The 20,321-nt window shown below is 43.2% G+C and overlaps 1 protein-coding gene across 1 annotated transcript in view; it reads right to left on the reverse strand.

Annotated features, from left to right (window-relative positions):
* LOC141761348 (uncharacterized) overlaps nucleotides 1–4,708 on the reverse strand; it is an 87,440-nt gene extending 82,732 nt beyond the window's left edge. Inside the window, exon 1 of the mRNA XM_074624684.1 lies at nucleotides 4,582–4,708. Within this exon, the coding sequence (XP_074480785.1) occupies nucleotides 4,582–4,674 (93 nt within the window). The 5' untranslated portion in view covers nucleotides 4,675–4,708. The remainder of the gene's footprint in view (nucleotides 1–4,581) is intronic.
* Nucleotides 4,709–20,321: the final 15,613 nt, after the last annotated feature.

The following is a 20,321-nucleotide window of genomic DNA, read 5'->3' on the forward strand; positions in this document are numbered from 1 at the left end:
GACCCGATAGTTTGAAGCTCGATAACGTCGATAACACCGGCTTTAGCCGCCATCCCGTGTAGTCGTCCCATATTAAATGGGCCAAAACATCCGTTAGGAAATATGCCAAATAAATTCATTAAGAGCATATTACATAGCCTAATATTGTGAGAATTGTTGCCAAGACAACTTAAATATAAACTTACATTATACAAAAGTTGAAATGCCTCCACTCCGCTGTGATTCTGATCCAATAATACACTTTTTGTCAAATTCAGTGACTATGTGGTCCGCTGGCTGTCCGTTCTGCCGTTCTTCAGACAGCCAGCTGACGGTGTAAATATGAAACAAACAAAGTGTCTCCGACCCAGCCGCTACAACAATGATAGAAATAATAATTACATCTATGTTTCTTCAATACATTTTGACTTTTGGACTTCAGACTGAGACGATGACGGAGACGAGGAGCTGTGAATGTGTTTGAGAGAGAGAAGAGAAGGTGGACTGAACGCCATGTTTTGGTATTAATAATAATTTGAACATCAACGTTATGAATGAAGCTTCTAACTACTCAGTAGGCTGCAGCTCTACGAGCGACACGACACTAGTTTGACTTTGACAAACGTGGAAGTCGGACCGACCGGCCTGTTTTATTTTTCAGACCGCTTCTTCATTTAAATTATTTTGGACTTATGTCAAATTCAAGATTCAAGATTCAAGATGTTTATTGTCACGCCAGTTGTACAGGTACAAACGTGTGAAATACTTTTCGCTAGGAAGCTCCATTAAATAATAAATTATATTACATTTACATTACAATCATAAAAGGAAATACTTTATACAAGGGCATATTAAGAACATATGTATTAACAATATATACAGTATATACAGTATAAGAAATATTTTTGTGTAAGAATGTGTCAAATTAATTATAGATTTAAAAGTCTGATGGCCTGGGGGAAAAAACTGTTCCTCAGTCTGCTGGTGAGAGTCCTGGGGGTCCTGTATCTTCTACCAGAGGGCAGGAGGGAGAACAGGCTGTTGTGGGGGTGTGTCGTGTCCTTAATGACCCTCAGGGACTTCCTGAGGCACCGCTGGGTGTAAAGCTCCTGCAGGCTGGGCAGCTCGCACCCGGTGATGTGTTGGGCCGAGCGCACCACCCTTTCCAGCGCCTTACGGTCCACGTTGGTGCAGCTGCCGAACCAGGTGGTGAAGCAGCCTGTCAGGAGGCTCTCTATGGTGCCCCGGTAGAAGTCCCTGAGGATTTGCGGTTTCAGTCTGAAAGTCTTGAGTCGCCTCAGAGCGTACAGTCTCTGCTGGGTCTTCCTGACTACAGCGGTGGTGTGGGTGGCCCATGTCAAGTCCTTATGGATGTTGACACCCAGGTATTTAAAGGTGTCCACCCTCTCCACCGCTGTGCCGTTGATGGTGCAACCCCCCCTCCTGTAATCCACGATGACCTCCTTGGTCTTTGAGATGTTCAGGGAGAGGTGGTTGTTCTGACACCGCTGTTCCAGGGTAGTCACCTCCTCCCTGTAAGCCATCTCGTCGCCATGGGAGATCAACCCCACAACTGCTGTGTCGTCCGCAAACTTCACGATGGTGTTTGAAGCTCTTGTTGCCACACAGTCGTGGGTGTAGAGGGAGTACAGGAGGGGGCTGAGAACACAGCCCTGAGGCGCTCCTGTGCTTCGAGTCAGTGAAGTCGAGGTGAGGTTGTTGATTCTCACCACCTGGGGGCGTCCCGTCAGAAAGTCCAGGATCCAGTCACACAGTGGTGTGTTCAGGCCCAGATCCTTGAGCTTACTGACGAGCCTGGAGGGCACTATGGTGTTGAACGCTGAGCTGTAATCCACGAACAGCATCCTCACATAGGTGTCCCTTCCTTCCAGGTGGGAGAGGGCGGTGTGTAGTACATGGGCGATGGCGTCCTCTGTGCCTCTGTTTGGGCGGTATGCAAATTGTAGGGGGTCGAGTGTGGGGGGAAGCATGGGGCAGATTAGGGATTTAACCAGTTTCTCAAAACACTTGCTGATTATGGGGGTGAGGGCTACGGGGGTGAGGGTTATGGGGCGCCAGTCGTTTAACCTGGTTACTTTTTGTTGTTTGGGGATGGGGATGATGGTGGTGGATTTGAAGCAGGTGGGGACAGTCCGGAGAGATAGTGACAGGTTGAAAATTGTTGTGAAAACCCCCGCCAACTGGTGTGCGCAGGACTTCAGGACGCGTCCAGGAATGCCGTCTGGGCCGGCCGCTTTGCGTGGGTTGATACGCAGGAGGGTCCGGCGAACATCAGCCTCTGTGATGGAGAGGGGACGGTCCTGTTCTGCAACAGTCATGGGGGAGGGGTGTGGAGGTGGTGGGCAATCCAGGTTTTCAGCTGAGGTGGGGGTAGAGGGAAGGGGGTTGTCAGTGTTGGATGGTAGTGGTTGTAAGGGGGGGTTCTGATTGTCTGCAGGGGTGGGGGTGGGGGTGGGGCAGGACATGACACAGGGTCTGACAGAGGAGTCAAACCTGGCATAAAAATGGTTGAGTTTGTCTGGGAGGTTGGGTGCTGTGTCTGTGATCTGTTGTCTGGGTCCTTTAAAGTCTGTCATGGTTTGGAGTCCTTGCCACAAGTGCCTTGGGTTGTTGGAAGTGAGTTTGGACTCCACCCGTTGTCTGTAGTCTCTCTTTGCCTGTTTGATTACTGTCCTTAAAGAGTAACGTGAATGTTTGTAGTCGTCTGGTGAGCCTGAGGTGAAGGCTGTGTTCCGTGCATTGAGGGCTGCACGGACATCACAGTTTATCCAGGGCTTTTGATTTGTCTTTGTCTTTATGGTTTTTGTGGGGACTACTTCCTCCGTGCATGTCCTGATGAAGCTGGTGACTGTGTCTGTGAAGCCACTGATGCTGTCGTTTGCAGTCCTGAACATCTCCCAGTCCACGTGATCAAAACAATCCTGAAGGATGGCGTCTGATTGGTCTGACCAACAGTGAACGGTCCTGTAGGCGGGGGCTTCACGTTTCAGTCTCTGCCTATAGGCGGGGAGAAGGAGGATGGAGGAGTGATCCGATTTGCCGAAAGGTGGGCGGGGGAGGGCTTTATAGCCGTTGCGGAAGGGTGTGTAGCAGTGGTCCAGTGTGTTGTCCCCCCGTGTGTTGAAGTGAATGTGTTGGTACAGTTTTGGGGAAATGTTCTTCAGATTGGCCCGGTTGAAGTCCCCCGCAACAATGAGTGCGGTCCTCGGGTGCGCGGTCTCCTGCACGTTAACTGCCCTGTGTAACTCCCGGAGCGCTCTGTCCGTGTCGGCCTGGGGGGGGATATAAACACCGGCGATGGTAACCGATGTAAACTCCCTTGGGAGCCAAAAAGGCCGACACTGCAGCATGAGGTACTCCAAGTCAGGGGAGCAGAAGGTGCCGATGGTCCTGATGTTCTGTTGGACACACCAAGTCCGGTTAACCATCAGACATACCCCTCCGCCCCTTGTTTTCCCGGAGAGCTCCTGGTCTCTGTCCGTCCGATGGACGGTGAAACCCGGGGGCTCGATGGCGTGGTCCGGTACCTCAGCTGATAGCCAGGTCTCCGTGAGGCAGATAATGTTACAGTTTCTGATGTCCGGCTGGAAACATATCCGCGCCCGCAGCTCGCACAGTTTGTTGTCGAGCGACTGCACATTTGCCAGTAACATAGTGGGGAGTGGGGGGCGATGAGCGCGCCGTCTCAGTCGAACCAGGACCCCGGCTCGCCGGCCTCTCCTTCTCTGTTGGGACCCGGACTTCGGTCGGACCCCGGCTCGCCTGTCTGTCCTCCTCAGTTCAGGAAAGAGAGTTAGATCCGGAGTGAGGAGGTCCCGGCTGTGGTGAATGCTCCTCTCTCTGATGTTCAGAAGAGTCTCTCTGTTGTAACTGATCCTGGGGGCTTTGTTATTGTTGTTGTTATTGTCGCCGTCGTCCATTCTTTGAAGTTGCTTTACTTAACTGATACTATAGAGCCTGAAACTATCACGAGACATAAAACTAGCAAAACTTAACAAAATAACATAAAACTGGCCTAATAATAAAAATTAATCTTTAAAAAAAACACTAAAATAACCTTAACATGTATGGAGCTCCTGGCATGTCGCCCTGTCTCTACGGCGCCATGGTTACCGAATGTGGGCAGTTACATGTCTGTTTAAAACACATGTCCGGTAGTTCTATATGGACGGAATCTTCAGTGACGCCATTGGTCTAAAACGATACGAGCCTCGCGCTTCACGAAAAACTTCCTAAATTACTCCGCACGCGCTCCGAAGCCTCGACACAGCGCATGACACCAGTACTGAAACCCCTGAAGGGTTAACCCGGAAGTTAGCTCGCTAACCCCAAACCCCGCTTGGTAGTCCAGGCCTCAGGCCTCCGGCCCACTTCAGCACTGATATGAAACAAAGAGGCCTTCACGAGGACAGCTACGTCTTCTCTTCCTGTCTCGTCACTTGATAAACCCAAACACCGGAATACGGTGAAAAGGTTCAACAATTGACTGTTTAGAGCAACAACAGTCAGGAACAGCTGCGTTGTTTCCGGTCAGTGTCTCCAAAATGAACGACTTGAAGCCATGAAGTCATGACCACTGACCTGAACATCGGTGGGATCAGAGGACGAGCCTGCTGCTGGTCTACGGGGGACCTTGTAGCTCCGCTGGTCCAGGTTCCGCTGCTCCTCCTTCATTCCGCTCTTGTAGTGCTCTTGGTCCTGCTCGTGCTCCTGGCCCGGTGTGGACCGGAAGTTCAATCAGAGAACAGGAGCACACATTAGAAAGAGCTAAGAGGCTAACGCTAGATATTAGACTCTTTTTTGTGTGTTACATTAATACTGTGTAAATCTTTTCAGACTTTTGTTTTACTTTTTTTTGGACATTTTTCAGAAATCTTTTTTTTTTTTTTACCTTTTTTGGACATTTTTTCAAACATTTTCAGAATACTATTCAGACATTTTTGTGACTTTCTTTTTTTTTTTACCTTTTCGGACATTTTTGGAAATTTTTCTGATTTATTTTCAAAGATTTTTTTTTATTATTTTTTGGACATTTTCAGAATTTTTTCAGAGTTTTTCTTTTATATACCTTTTTAGGACATTTTTTCAAACATTTTCAGAATTATTTTTCTGACTTTCTTTTTTCACTTTTTTGGAGATTTTTCAGACTTTTTTTCCAAGATTTTTAAGAATTTCTTTCAGAGATTTTTCAAAACATTTTTCTGACTTTTTTCAGAACATTTTTTAGGAGATTTTTTTCGAACATTTTCAGAATTATTTTCTGACTTTTTAAAGATATTTTTCTGACTTTCTTTTTTCCAAGATTTTTAAGAATTTCTTTCAGATTTTTCTGACTTTTTTTAGACATTTTTCTGACTTTTTTCCGAATTGTTTCAAAGATTTTTTAGAATGTTTTTTTTTAAAATCTTTCTTCGGATATTTTTTCAAACATTTTCAGAATTCTTTTCAGACATTTTTCCAACTTTCTTTTTTTTTTAAATTCTTTTGGACATTTTTCTGACTTTTATCTGAGATCTTTCGACAGTTTTCTGGTCCTGGTCTGGAGGTTCAATCAGAGATCAGGAGCACACATTAGAGAGAGCTAATGCTAACGCTAGCAGCTAGCAGGCCGAAGCTAACAGGCTAACTAGCTGTTAGCATGGAGCTAGCTCAGCGTGCTAACTCTATATTCACTTTGACTTCATTGTTAAAGTGTTTACCTGAGTGTTAAAGTGTTTACCTGAGTGTGTTCGGGTTCACCTGCAGCTCTGCCTCGAAACGGATCAAAGATGCTCGTCAGCTAACAAAGCAACTCTCCCGCCAACAGCCCGACAACCACACTTCCGGTTACTAGTACTTCGGGTCTGTTTTTTCAGTGTAAAGTTACAGAAAGTCTCCACCTGGAGGTCAGGAGGGAAACTACAGCTACACAGAGGATTTAATTAATTAACATTATTTTATTCAGTGGTGGAATGTAACTCAGTACATTTAGTACTTTAGTACTGAACTTAACTCAAGATACTTTACTGGACTATTTCCATTTCCTGCTACTTCCTACTTCTCCTCCACTACATCTCAGAGGGAATATTCTACTGTTTACTCCACTACATTTATCTGACAGCTTTAGTTACTTTACAGATGACAGTTCACCCAATGATAAATTATGACCTATTTATGCATATATATTTATATCTATATCATACCATATGATATTATGACCACTTTATACATATATATTTATATTATATTATATTCTGACCAATTTATATATATATTTATTATGACCAATTTATATATATATGTATTATATTATGACAATTGATGTATATATTTATTATATTATAACCAATTTATATATATATATTTATTATATCATGACCAATTTATATATATATATTTATTATATTATGACCAATTTATATTTATAATATTATGACTAATTTATATATATATATATATATATATATATATATATATATATATATATTGTTACAACCCGGCTCTTAGGTTGCAACAAAAATGGGAGTGGAGACGAGGTAAATGCAAAAAGTAACAGAGTTTATTTACAAAACACTAATTAATGAATAAATGTATAGATCATTATCAGTAATCAGTGGTGTAGGAGTGCATGGATGCGTGTGTGTGAGTGCATATAGAAAAAGAGGAAGAATAGCCGCGCCGCGATGTCCACAGGAATGGAGTGATGTGCGTGCATGGAGAGAGAGAGCGCGTTCTGAATGGCGAAGAGGGTTTTATAGTCAGTGCTACACCGGGCCCAGGTGTAGCTCATCAACCCATCATGTCCTCATGTCCCCGCCTCAACCAGAGCCTGCAAGAAACAAAAGAGACCAGCGAGCCAACACACACCTAGTGGTGGGGAGGGGTCGTCACACACCCCCCCATCAAAAAAGGAGTTCCAATAAGAACACCGCAACCGCTATTCACTAAATCAACAACAAAACAATTTACTTTACCTACGATTGATGTTCTTCATTTGTAATATAATTTCTAAACTTTAGTTGTAACACTTTACTTACACTTACAACTATATCAAAATCCATACTGACCATTTGTAGTTTATTCCCCAGCAGCCAACCAACCCCCATCCCGCCCACTCAGCAACTCCGGCGCCTGAAGAAGCATTTAAGGTGACAGAACAGGGACATAGCAGACCAGAGGGGTTAACAACTCAGTCAGACAAATATTTAAGAGCTAGGAGCTCTAGATAAGGCATCGGCCACAACATTATCAGAGCCTTTGATGTGGCGAACGTCCAAACAATAAGCTTGCAAATACAACATCCATCGCATCAACCTGCGATTTGGGCAATGTACTGAGTGCAAAAAAGTTATGGGATTATGATCTGTGTACGCAACCAGAGGAACACTAGAGCCTACATAAACATCAAAATGCTGTAAATTACAACGTCATCCAAATACACAGCACAACCTTCCAGCCCTGACACCACCATGTTCATGAGGCGCTGGAATGTTGAGGGTGCATTCCGCAGTCCAAAACTCATGACATTATAAGTGAACAAACCGTTGGGTGTGATAAAGGCAGAGATTTCTTTTGCCCTCTGAGACAGTGGAACCTGCCAGTAACCCTTCAGTAGATCAAATTTACTTACAAATTTCGCAGAACCAACCTGATCAATGCAATCTTCGATCCGAGGCAGTGGATAAGCATCAGGTTTGGTAACTGTATTTACTTTTCGATAATCTGTACAAAACCTAGGACTTTTGTCAGACTTTTCAACAAGCAAACAAGGTGACGCCCAGCTCGAAGACAAGGGTTCTGCGATGCCATTTTCGAGCATGTATTTAATTTCTGTGTCCATTACCTTGCGCTTCTCTTCAGACACACGGTAAAAACGTTGACGGATGGGCTGCGCGTCGCCTACATCTATGTCATGCTCGACCAGATGAGTTTGGCTTGGTGTATCACCAAACAAGCATGGATAGCTGTGAATAAGAGCAGACAACTCAGCACTTCTTCCCGCAGACAAATGAACAAACAAAGAATCAAGATTACGCAACGTTTCAGCGTTCTTCAGTCGCCCACGCAACAAGCTTTCATCTGGTGCGGTAACCCCATCATCCTCCCCTGCAGGGAACTGACTCCCAACAGCCGCCGCTGCTGAGAGAGGTCTAGACTCGCGAGCATAGTACGGTTTCAACATGTTGACATGGCAGAGTTGAGTTGCTTTCCTACGCTTCGGCGTGGAAAGGATATCATTTTGGTCAGACACCTGCCGCAGTACAGTAAAAGGGCCAATAAATTTAGCTTGAAATGGCGACTTAACTATTGGAAACAAAGCAAGGACCTGATCTCCAGGACTAAACCCGCGCTGCTCAGTTTTCCGATCATACAAACGTTTCATTTTTTCCTGGGCAGACGACAACTTTTCTTTAGCCATCTCCCCAGCGGAGTACAAACGATGCCGGAACCCGTTTACATACTCTATCAGATTACTAGGCGGTTCTGATGGCATGACAGTGTCATGCAGCAGCGTGAGCGGCCCACGCACTGTATGGCCAAAAACAAGTTCGTTAGGGCTAAAACAGGTGCTTTCCTGCACAACTTCTCTAGCAGCTAACAGAAGCCATGGCAGCCCTTCCTCCCAGTCCTGATTCAGCTCAACACAATAACTACGCAAAAGAGACTTCAGAGTCTGGTGGAACCTCTCAAGAGCTCCCTGACTCTGTGCGTGATATGCGGAAGACTGGTTATGTTGGACCTTCAACTGTTTCCACACTTGTGCAAAACGGTTGGATGAGAAATTTGAACCCTGATCACTCTGTATCACTTTCGGGATTCCGAAGATGGAGATGAACTGTGTCAGTGCTTTCACTACCGACTTCGTGGTGATAGATCGCAGTGGATATGCGGCCGGATACCTCGTGCTCTGACACATCACAGTAAGCAAGTAGTTACAGCCTGCTTTGGAACGAGGTAAAGGACCGACACAATCAATGATCAAATATTCAAATGGCTGTGCAGTCGCTGGGATGGGGCACAGTGGAGCAGGTTTAATGCTCTGATTGGGTTTACCTGTCATTTGGCACGTGTGACATGATTTAATATAACGAGACACATCTCTCTTTAAACGAGGCCAAAAAAAATACCGTAAAATGTAATTATACGTCTTACGGACGCCCAGATGTCCTGACTGGTTATGTGATGTTTGAAGGACCTCGTCACGAAACTTTACAGGAACCACAATCTGAAACACTGGCTTACCGACAAAGTCTTCCCCATGCGACAGCCATTTTCTCACCAAAAGCTCTCCTTGCAACAGATAACCACTGGCGGCGCTGTTTCCATCCTCAGTGGAGAGAACAGCCTCAAACAGCTGACTCAGGGAGGGATCAGCTCTCTGCTCCGCCACTAGGTCACTGCGAGATACAGACAACAATGAGTCAGGAACAACAACAAGATCCCCCTCACTCAACTCCTCTTCACCCTGCTCAGGTTCCCCCTGTGCACGGCTCATAGCCCGTGTCACAGCGCAAGCGGTAAACACTTCTGGGAAACACAGAGCGTTCTCATCTGGGTTACCAGTCACAGTGGGTGAAGATGACACCATAGGAGGTGGTGGACGCTCGGCCCACACCCGGCTGCCAGCCAGGCCGTTACCAAGAATGATGTCCACACCTTCGATCGGCAGTGCAGGACGGACTCCCATGGCGACCTTACCCTGCACCAAACCACAGTTAATTTCAACAGAATGCAAAGGAACAGGCACAACGTTCAAACCCATACCCCGCATCAGGACAAAGTCCCCAGTGTCAGAATCATCACAAAATGGCAGAACAGAGCTCAAAATGTACGAGTCATATGCTGCGGTATCTCTCAAGATTTTTACCGGCACACTGTTACCTCCCACCAGTGACACACAGCCGTCAGACACAAAGGCAGAGAAATCAGGTTCCTCCAACCTGCATGGCTCTCCAATGTTAACCTGTCGAAAGGGAGAGACAACAGGGACAGGTTCCACAGATACAGCACAAGCACCAGAGTTCAACCGACCCCCGCTATACCCTCTTCCAGCATTAGCTCTGGGACAGTCAGCTTTCCAGTGCCCTCTACCCCTGCAAAAGTTACATACTCTTGAAGAGTCAAAATGCGTCTGACCTCGTGTACAGTGTTCCAACCTACCAAGGCGTGGATGAGGTTTCTCCTCTCGTCTACCCGAGGCACGATACATACCACCTCCGTCTGGGACCCTGAAGTTGCGGTCACCTCTGTGAGTCAGCACGTAGTCATCAGCCAGGGTGGCGGCCTCAGCAGCAGTCTTCACCTTATGCTCACCGATGTAAACAGCGATGTGGCTGGGGATGGAATTTTTAAATTGTTCTAAAACAACCAGATCACATAAAGCATTATAAGTGTCTACCTTTACGGCATTGCACCAACGACTGAAAAAAGTGACCAGATCTCTGGCAAACTCCACATGACTCTGTTTACCAGACTTCTCCCAGGTCCTGAACTTCTGGCGATACGCCTCTGGGACTAACTCGTAGGCCTTTAATACAGCAGATTTAACAATTAAATAGATTTTACTTTCTGCCACTGTCAGAGCAGAGTAGGCCTCCTGAGCCTTACCTATTGAAACACACTGCAATAATAATGTACTATCAGCATCAGACCACTCTCTGCTCTCAGCTACACGCTCAAACAATGAGAAAAAGGTGTCTGGGTCTCGCTCACTAAACTGAGGAACTAACCGCAGATTACTGGCAACATCAAATGATGAAGTCGATCTACCAGAGAAGTCAGAGGCACGGCTAGGACCTCCAGCAGGTAAACTCAACCTGTGCTCTATCTCCAGCCTTTTAAGTTCTGCCTCTCTCCTCAGTTTCTCCACTGCCAGCTTCTCCATCTCTGTCTGCAGTAGCAACAGCTCTCTCCTCTGCTCAAAAGTCAGACCTGTATCTCTGCAGCCAGACACATCAACACTGTCCCCCTCAGGACCAACAGTATACATTTTACCTCTGAAAATACCCCTATCACTGAGATTTGCTTTAACAATACCTTTAATGTTTTCCTTCATCCTCTTATCACCAACATCTAAATTAAAATGTTCGGCAATACGGATTAACTGTTCACGTGAGCAGCTCTCCAGCAGCTCCTCCGATGGCGCTCTCAAAAACTCCTCTACACTCGCCATAACTCACTTACCTACACGCACAATCCTCTACTGACGCGACAAAAACACACCTGGCACGCTGAGCTCACACAGCCCGCACAGCCGTGACGTCACCGTGCACTGTCCCTCTAACTGCCTGACAGAGAACTAGGTAAACTCCCCCCTAGTCTTCAGGTGCTAGTTGCGGTGGGTATTTATGCACTATCTACCGCAAAGCCCGGCGAAGCAACCGGCAACCGGCGACTCCCCCCGCAGCCTCGGCCGTGCTCCCGAGCTGACAGCAGCTCTAACCGCGTTCACACCACACTAACACCCCCCTACGAACTCCAAAGGGAGTCCGCACTGAAGCCTAACAGGGACAGAAACACCGGTAACTTACAGTAGCTGGACCTGACTGCTGAACTCACTGCCAAACATCACCAGCACATCAAACCTGGCGACACTAACAAACAACCAGCGGCTTCACTGAAATGAACACAAACAGCACTTACCCCCGTCAACGCTACTCCCAAACATTTAGCTGAGCGCTCATTGTCAAAAAACGCTCCTGAAATTGGCAACAGCTGTGTGTCGACGTCACACTACAACCGGTCCTTCTCACTAACTCCGCCCAACAGACCTCTTACTACCTGAGAAACTAGGTCCACCAAAATAGACGAGCCCCCATTTGTTACAACCCGGCTCTTAGGTTGCAACAAAAATGGGAGTGGAGACGAGGTAAATGCAAAAAGTAACAGAGTTTATTTACAAAACACCAATTAATGAATAAATGTATAGATCATAATCAGTAATCAGTGGTGTAGGAGTGCATGGATGCGTGTGTGTGAGTGCATATAGAAAAAGAGGAAGAATAGCCGCGCCGCGATGTCCACAGGAATGGAGTGATGTGCGTGCATGGAGAGAGAGCGCGTTCTGAATGGCGAAGAGGGTTTTATAGTCAGCGCTACACCGGGCCCAGGTGTAGCTCATCAACCCATCATGTCCTCATGTCCCCGCCTCAACCAGAGCCTGCAAGAAACAAAAGAGACCAGCGAGCCAACACACACCTAGTGGTGGGGAGGGGTCGTCACAATATATTCATTTATTATATTATGACCAATTCATATGTATTTATTACATTGTGACCAATTTGTCATAACCCGGACAACTAAAGTATATATATGTAATTGATTTTCTGTAAACTTTAATCTTTGGACTGATAGTGGTTGATAAAGTCAAATAATACGACATCAGAGATAAAATCATTGCTTTCCCGTCAGGTCAGTGTTACAGGAACTCTTAGCCTGACAGTTAGCCGTATAGTTCACAGCAACACAAACAGAAATGAAACACTTTTAAACACACACAACAAATATTTAGATTTATTAAAGTTGATTAATTCACTTCTGCTTTTAGGAACATTTTTAAAATGTCAGTCACAGCTGCTGTGTGGGCTTTAACTACTGAGGTCATTTATTATCTGACTGCTGTAAGATCATTAATGATAATGAGTCCAATTAGCTCACGACTTAGTCCTAAAACAATGTTAATGCTGACAACGCCGATTACAACAGCTCAACAAATACTGATTGATGGAAACGGTTTCAAATGAGGAGTCAAAGCATCTCATTGTGTCGACTAATTTAATGAGAACATCAACAGATTCAAAACCGCATTCAGTCATAGAAAATAATAACAGTGAATATCAATGTAAAATAAAGATTATTCAATGAAAACTACACAAAGGAGGAAAATATAATGTTGAACTATGAAACAATAAGAACAAGAGATTATGTATGAAGCAGATAAAAACAATAATGCGAACACATTTGGAATAAATCATTCGAAACTCATTGTTTCAGGGAAAATCATTCTTTTGACCACATCTATGGCTGAGGACATTCGTTGACGTGACAGTGGTTGTATTCGGTGGGGGAGATGGTAACCCCTGTCTCCGTTCAAAGATGGTCTCTGGTGTCGGATGTGAATGTCCTCCTTGATCTTTCTCCAGCTGTCGACTCGTGGATGGATTATTGAACGGGTCTACGGGGCACAGGCCCAGGGGGTCGACTACAGTCAACAGTTTCTGGTCTTTACCAAACAATTCATCCAGAAAATACTCAGCAGATTAATGCATGGTAAATAATTAAATATATAACAGGTATAAAGGCCAGTATGTAGTCGTAGCCACGACAACACACATGCTGTTTAGAACATGAAGTTACCGTTGGTCAGACTTCAATGTGGAGAGAAGCTCAGAATATAACAACACAGCTATCAGGGCATGGGGAGGAGGCAGGAGGAAACAGCTAGCTAGGCTCTGAAACATGTTCACAACGATGCAGTGTGAAGACGTTGGTGGGATTTAAGGTTACCACGCAACTTAAACTTTCCATGGCACACGATGTCCACACATACAGCAACATGTTTGTCTATGCACACGAACCTGCCTACAAACATTCCTCTTTATAGCAATAAGAACACAAAGCTGATTACATGCTTGGTATATGGGATTACATGAATAAGATAACACAAAGGTAAAAATTAATGTAAAACCTTCTATTCTCATGTCAAATCACTTCTAACAGCTTGAACACCCTTAAAGTGAACATTCTGTTCTTTAACTCTCATTTTTTAGGCAAGACGCCTCTTATTCTTTCTTTCACATCACAAACATCACACTGTAAAATATAATGAACCAAGGATAAGGTAACAAAAATTAAGTAATTCAATTATAAATTATCAAAATTAAATTTTCTTCTGACAGCTCCCTGCCAGTGCACATTTTTACTAATTTTTACTGAATAGAGCCTGAACGCATCATAATGTAACTCAATGGCATCTCCCGTTAACTAGCTCTCGTCCTGCAGATTTCAACACGGATTTGTTGTTCACAGAGTTATCAGCAGTCGGCGACTAGAAAGCATTAATGCCGATCTCACGATCGCATATTTTTACTGAAAATCGGCCGATAACGATCAGCAGTAATACTTTATTTCACACAATGATGGTCAAAATAGATTTTCTAAATGTTTCGTCATTACCTCTATGTTAAAATTAATTTCTGGCAATGCTTGTCTCTGTTCAAAGATGGTCTCTGGTGTCGGAGGTGAATGTCCAGTCATTAGGGTGTACCAGCAGATATGTCAAAGGAAACTTCCACTTTATTTCTACCTGATGTATTTCCCATGAATGTGTCCATTGTGACTCTATTGGTCCCGCTAACTTGTTGTCACTTTATCTGACCGAGTCAGTTAATTTGGAAAGTTGTAGGAGGCTCGAGCAGCTGTCCTTGATATCAATGTTCTGCACCAGTCCTTGTTTCCCTGAACCTCTATAACAGAGGTGCTGGGGGAAAAGTTAGCGTGACCCACAGAGTCACAACGGTAACATTGAAATACGTCAGGTTGAAATAAACCACAATTTACCTTTAAGATTTTTAAAGGTTTGTGGCTGGTTCTCCCTCCTTGTGACTGGAAGACTCTTCCAGATGTTCTGACAGTTCAGCCTCATAACGGAGTCCCACTGGGAAGTTGCTGGTGGTCCAAGTATGTAGTCGTAGCCACGAAAACATACATGTTGTTTAGAACATGAAGTTACTGTTGGTCAGCCTTCAATGTGGAGAGAAGCTCAGAATACAACAACACAGCTATCAGGGTATGGAGAGCAGGCAGGAGGAAACAGCTAGCTGGCATCTGAAACATGTTCACAACGATGCAGTGTGAATGCGCTGGTGGGATTTAAGGTTACCACTATGAGAAAAAGTTTTACCACATTGGTCACACCGGTACGGTTTCTCTCCAGTGTGAATGCGTTGGTGGACTTTCAGGTGATCTGATGCTGTGAAAGCTGCTCCACATTCATCACAGCTGTAGGGTTTCTCTCCAGTGTGAATACGTTGATGTGTTTTCAGGTGACCTGATGTAGTGAAAGCTGCTCCACATTCATCACAGCTGTGTAGTTTCTCTCCAGTGTGAACTCTCTGATGAATCAGTCCCTTTCTTCCTCTCCGTTTCTATAGCAACAGACATACAGACAGAGAGAGCGAGAGAGTCAGTGAGATGCCATGGTGGAGCGACCTATCTAGAACCATAAAGAACATTAAAACATGTCAGTGGAACATAACCCACAATGTTCCAGTCTGACTAATATACTACCACCTGTGACAACCAACTGAGGGCCGTGTCCCTCTGTAGACGTTTGATTGGTCACCACAGACGCCCCCTTGACATTTATTAATTATCACAATTATTAATTGTCCCGCATGTTAACGTACAGCATGCTAACGTACGGCATACTAATTCATATTAATTTAGAGTATTTCAGGAAGAAGAGGACTCTTTAATATATATAAGGCCTTAACTAACAGTTGTTTCCGGTCAGTGTCTCCAAAATGAACGACTTGAAGCCATGACGTCATGAAGTCATGACCACTGACCTGAACATCGGTGGGATCAGAGGACGAGCCTGCTGCTGGTCTACGGGGGACCTTGTAGCTCCGCTGGTCCGGGTTCTGCTGCTCCTCCTCCATTCCGCTCTTGTAGTGCTCCTGGTCCTGGTCCTGCTCCTGGTCTGGTCCTGGTCCTGCTCCTGGTCTGGTCCTGGTCTGGTCCTGGTCTGGTCCTGGTCTGGTCCTGGTCTTGTCCTGGTCTGGTCCTGGTCTGGTCCTGGTCTGGTGTGGATCGGAAGTTAAATCAGATAACAGGAACACATATTAGAAAGAGCTGCGGCTAATGCTAGATATTAGATTGTTTGTGTGCTACATTAATACTGTGTAAACTTTTCAGACATTTTTCTGACCCTTTATGGACATTTTTCATACTTTTTTCTTTTGTTTGACTTTTTTTGGACATTTTTCTGAGGTTTTTGACGTTTTTCTGAAACATTTTTGAGTCTTTTTTCAGAGATTTTTCTGGGACATTTTTCTGACTTGTTTTTTTTTTTTTACTTTTTTTTGGACATTTTCCAGAATATTTTCAGATATTTTTCTGACTTTTTTGGAAATGTTCTGACTTTTTTTCAAAGATTTTCTGATTTTATTTAAAACTTTTTTTTGACATTTTTCTAACATTTTGTCAGAGTTTTTTTTTACTTTTTGTACATTTTTCTAGAATTCTTTTCTTACTTTTTTGGACATTTTTATTACTTTTCTGAACGTTTTTCTGACTTTTTTTCAAAGATTTTTCAGAATTTCTTTCAGAGATTTTTCTGACTTGATTTTTTTTTTAACTTTTTTGGCCATTTTTCTGACTTTGTTTCAGAGTTCACTGACTTTCTTTTTTTACTTTTTGGGGACATTTTTCTCAGACGTTTTTCAGACTTTTTTTTTTTTTTACTTTTTTCTGACTTTTTTTCCGAATTTTTTTCAGACATTTTTTAAAACCTTTTTAAGGAAATTTTTCCCACTTTTTTTTTTTTAACTTTTTATGGACATTTGTCGGGAATTTTTTCTGACTTTTTTCTGAGATCTTTCGACAGTTTTCTGGTCCTGGTCTGGAGGTTCAATCAGAGAACAGGAGCACACATTAGAGAGAGCTAATGCTAACGCTAGCAGCTAGGAGGCTGAAGCTAACAGGCTAACTAGCTGTTAGCATGGAGCTAGCTCAGCGTGCTAACTCTATATTCACTTTGACTTCATTGTTAAAGTGTTTACCTGAGTATTAAAGTGTTTACCTGAGTGTTAAAGTGTTTACCTGAGTGTTAAAGTGTTTACCTGAGTGTGTTAAAGTGTTTACCTGAGTGTGTTAAAGTGTTTACCTGAGTATTACAGTTTTTCTCAATTGTTTACACACAAATACTGGTACTTGACACACAATGACCACAACATGTAACTCATGCACCAACCCCCTGAACCAATTCTGCTAAACTACAAGCACAATTCCTGCTTTACACTCAAATTGCAGTTCTAAAACACACTTTTTTTCAGAACACTACACACAATTCTCTGCATTTGGCACAATTTTCATGAAGAAAATCTCGTTTTCACAAGGAACACACTGTCATTCAAAATTCTAAAGTCAATTGCCCTACTATGCACACTTCTTCTTCTTCTTCTTTGGTGTTTATTGGCGGTTGGCAAACCATCTTAGAGGTGCATTACCGCCACCATCTGGACTGGAGTGTGGAACAGAAGATTGTGCAGAAACAAAATAGAACTAAAATAAATAAAAAAATAAATAAATAAAAAAATGATAATGAAAACTCTAGATTCTTTTAACTAAATCAGTTTTTCTCAAAAACTGAATAATTTCACTGTATATATTATCTGCTTTATTCCCCAATAGACCTGACACTGAAAAGTCGTGATGTTTTGCCTTCCTTAGTGTCTGAAAAAGGTGATTCCTCTGGATAGTGTAATTACTGCAGTGTATCAGTACGTGTTCAACAGTCTCTGGCTGGTTACAGTGTGTACATTTCCCAGTTGGGTGCTTGCCTATTCGATATAATGTTTGATTAAGACCTGTATGTCCGATTCTTAGTCGAGTGATGATATTTTCTTCCCTTCTTTTCCAGCCCACCTTTCTCCCTGCTCCAACATGTTTCTGTATAATGTACATATGCCTTCCAGTTTCCTGCTCATCCCAGTACTCCTGCCATACTTTTTGTGCATAGTTCTTGATGAATGGTTTAGCCTCAGCTTTACTTAATGGAATTTGTAATTCTATATTCTTAATTCTTAGTGTTTGTTTGGCCAGAATGTCTACCTGCTCATTTCCTTCCACACCAACATGAGCAGGAACCCATATGAATCGTGTACCTGTGCCTTTTATTTCCATCCTATACATAATGAGAAATATTTCATTAATTAAATCCGTTCTGACTGATGATCTACCAGATCCTATGCTTGTGAGTGCTGAAAAACTGTCAGATGCAATAACGGTGTTTTTTATTTCCCTCTCCTCTATCCACTGCAGGGCCAATAATATTGGCAATATTTCTGTAGTATATACCGACACATAATTTGATACTCGTTTCTTGATGTAGGTCTCACTCACCGGGATATAAACTGCTGCACCTGCACACCCTGTCTCAGGATCTTTGGAACCGTCTGTAAATAAGAACACGGAGTCTGAGAAGTGCTTATCCAAATAATTCTGGACTATGCGCCATGCTGGAATTTTCTTTGACTTCTCCTTCAATTCCTGCTGTATACTGAGGTCAACATTTGGTAAGGGGAATAACCAGGGAGGAATGGATGAAACTGAAACTGTAGAGCAATATTGGAATTGACATAACCCTATGTTTTCTGCCTTTGCATCACCTACCCACCCAAAGCTTATGAAGTTTGTTTCATTATGTTCCCAGCAGTCTATCAAAACACTTTTGGTAGGGTGAGTTTCATAATGCCCCTGAAGATTAACCCAGTATGCCAGCATTAATTTTATTCTTCTAATCCGTAGGGGCATTTCTCCCACTTCCACTTGCATTGCTGATACCGGAGATGTTCTGAATGATCCACTAATGATTCTCAAAGCCTGAGCTTGCAGTACATCTAATTTCTTGAGGTTTGATTCTGCTGCTGACATGTAAGCTACACACCCATAGTCAAGGACAGATCTCATGAGAGCCCAGTATATATCTTGTAAAGATGCTCTACTTGCTCCCCACTCCTGTCCTGTCAAACAACGCAGTATATTGATGACTTTTTTACATTTGCTCCTGATTTGATCTAAATGAATGTTCCATGTGAGCTTTTCATCAAACCAAATCCCCAGAAATCGAACAGCTTTGACTTGCTCCAGAGGTTGATCATACAGTTTTAGGGAAATGGGTGCGATTTTACGTCGTTTTAAGAAACAAATAACTTGTGTTTTTGCTACTGATAACTTGAATCCCCATTTGTTTGCCCATTTCTCCACCTCAGCTATTGCAGCTTGCATTTTCTTATTAACAAATGTTACATTGCGGCCTCTTATCCAAAGAGCTCCGTCATCCGCGTACATAGACTTTCCTATATTTTGCTCAACCTGAGAAAATATATCATTGATCATTATATTGAATAATAACGGACTACATACACTACCTTGTGGAGTTCCATTATCTACTGTATATACATTTGAATATTCTGCATCTACTCTTACCTGTATTTTCCTGTCAAATAAAAAGTCCTTCACCCAATTATATGCTCTACCACCAATTCCCAATGAATTCAATTTAATGAGTAACCCTTCTTTCCAGAGCATATCATATGCTTTTTCCACATCAAAGAAGATAGCTAATACTACTTCTTTGTTGGTCTGTGCTTTCCTGATGTCTGACTCTAAGCATAAGACAGAGTCCATAGTATTGCGACCCCTACGGAACCCACTTTGATGTGGAGATAAAAGAGCTTTACTTTCCAGGAAATAGGTTAATCTCTCTGTAACCATTCGCTCCATAATTTTACATAAATGAGAGGTTAGGGCAATAGGTCTGTAACTATATGGATCTGATGGGTCTTTCCCTGGTTTTAGAATAGGCACTATTACGGCTTGTTTCCACACTGAAGGAAGTTGTCCAGTTTCCCAAACTCTGTTATACAGTCTTAAAACAGTGACCAGAGTGTTATCTGCCATGTTCTCTAACATTTTATAGCATACGCCATCTTTACCAGGTGTGGTCTGACGTGCACAAGTTATTGCTCTTCTCAATTCAAACATACTAAAAGGCAGGTCTATTGGATCTTCTGATGCCTCTTTTTTCTCTAATATTTTAGATTTCTCCAATAAAGCTCTATTTCTACAGCGCCTGGCCTCATCTGTTAGGTTGTCGGAGCTGTGAACTTTCCTGAATGTTTGCGCCAGAAGTTCAGCCTTTTCTAGGTTGCTGACAGCCATTTGATCCCCATTATTCATCACTGGTAATTTATAACTCCTTCTGATCCCTCCCATTCTCCTGATCATGCCCCAGACATCTGAAAGCTTTACTTCTCTTCCTATACTGCTACAATATTGCCTCCAAAATGTGCGTTTTTGGATTCTTATTGTTTTCCTTACTATTGCCTGTGCCCTTTTATACTGGATCAAAGCATCCTGTGAATGAAGTTTTTTGAGTTCCCTAAATGCTTTATTTCTGTTTTTTATGGCTTTGCTACATTCGCTATTCCACCAAGGTACATTCTTAATACGTTTAGTTCCTGTACTCTTTGGGATTGTTTCCTCAGCAGACTGAATTATTTCATTAACTAGTTCACCATTAAATATGTTTACATCCATTTGATAATCTTCTTTAA

Source organism: Sebastes fasciatus, chromosome 22 (genome assembly GCF_043250625.1).
Source record: "Sebastes fasciatus isolate fSebFas1 chromosome 22, fSebFas1.pri, whole genome shotgun sequence".
NCBI lineage: Eukaryota > Metazoa > Chordata > Actinopteri > Perciformes > Sebastidae > Sebastes > Sebastes fasciatus.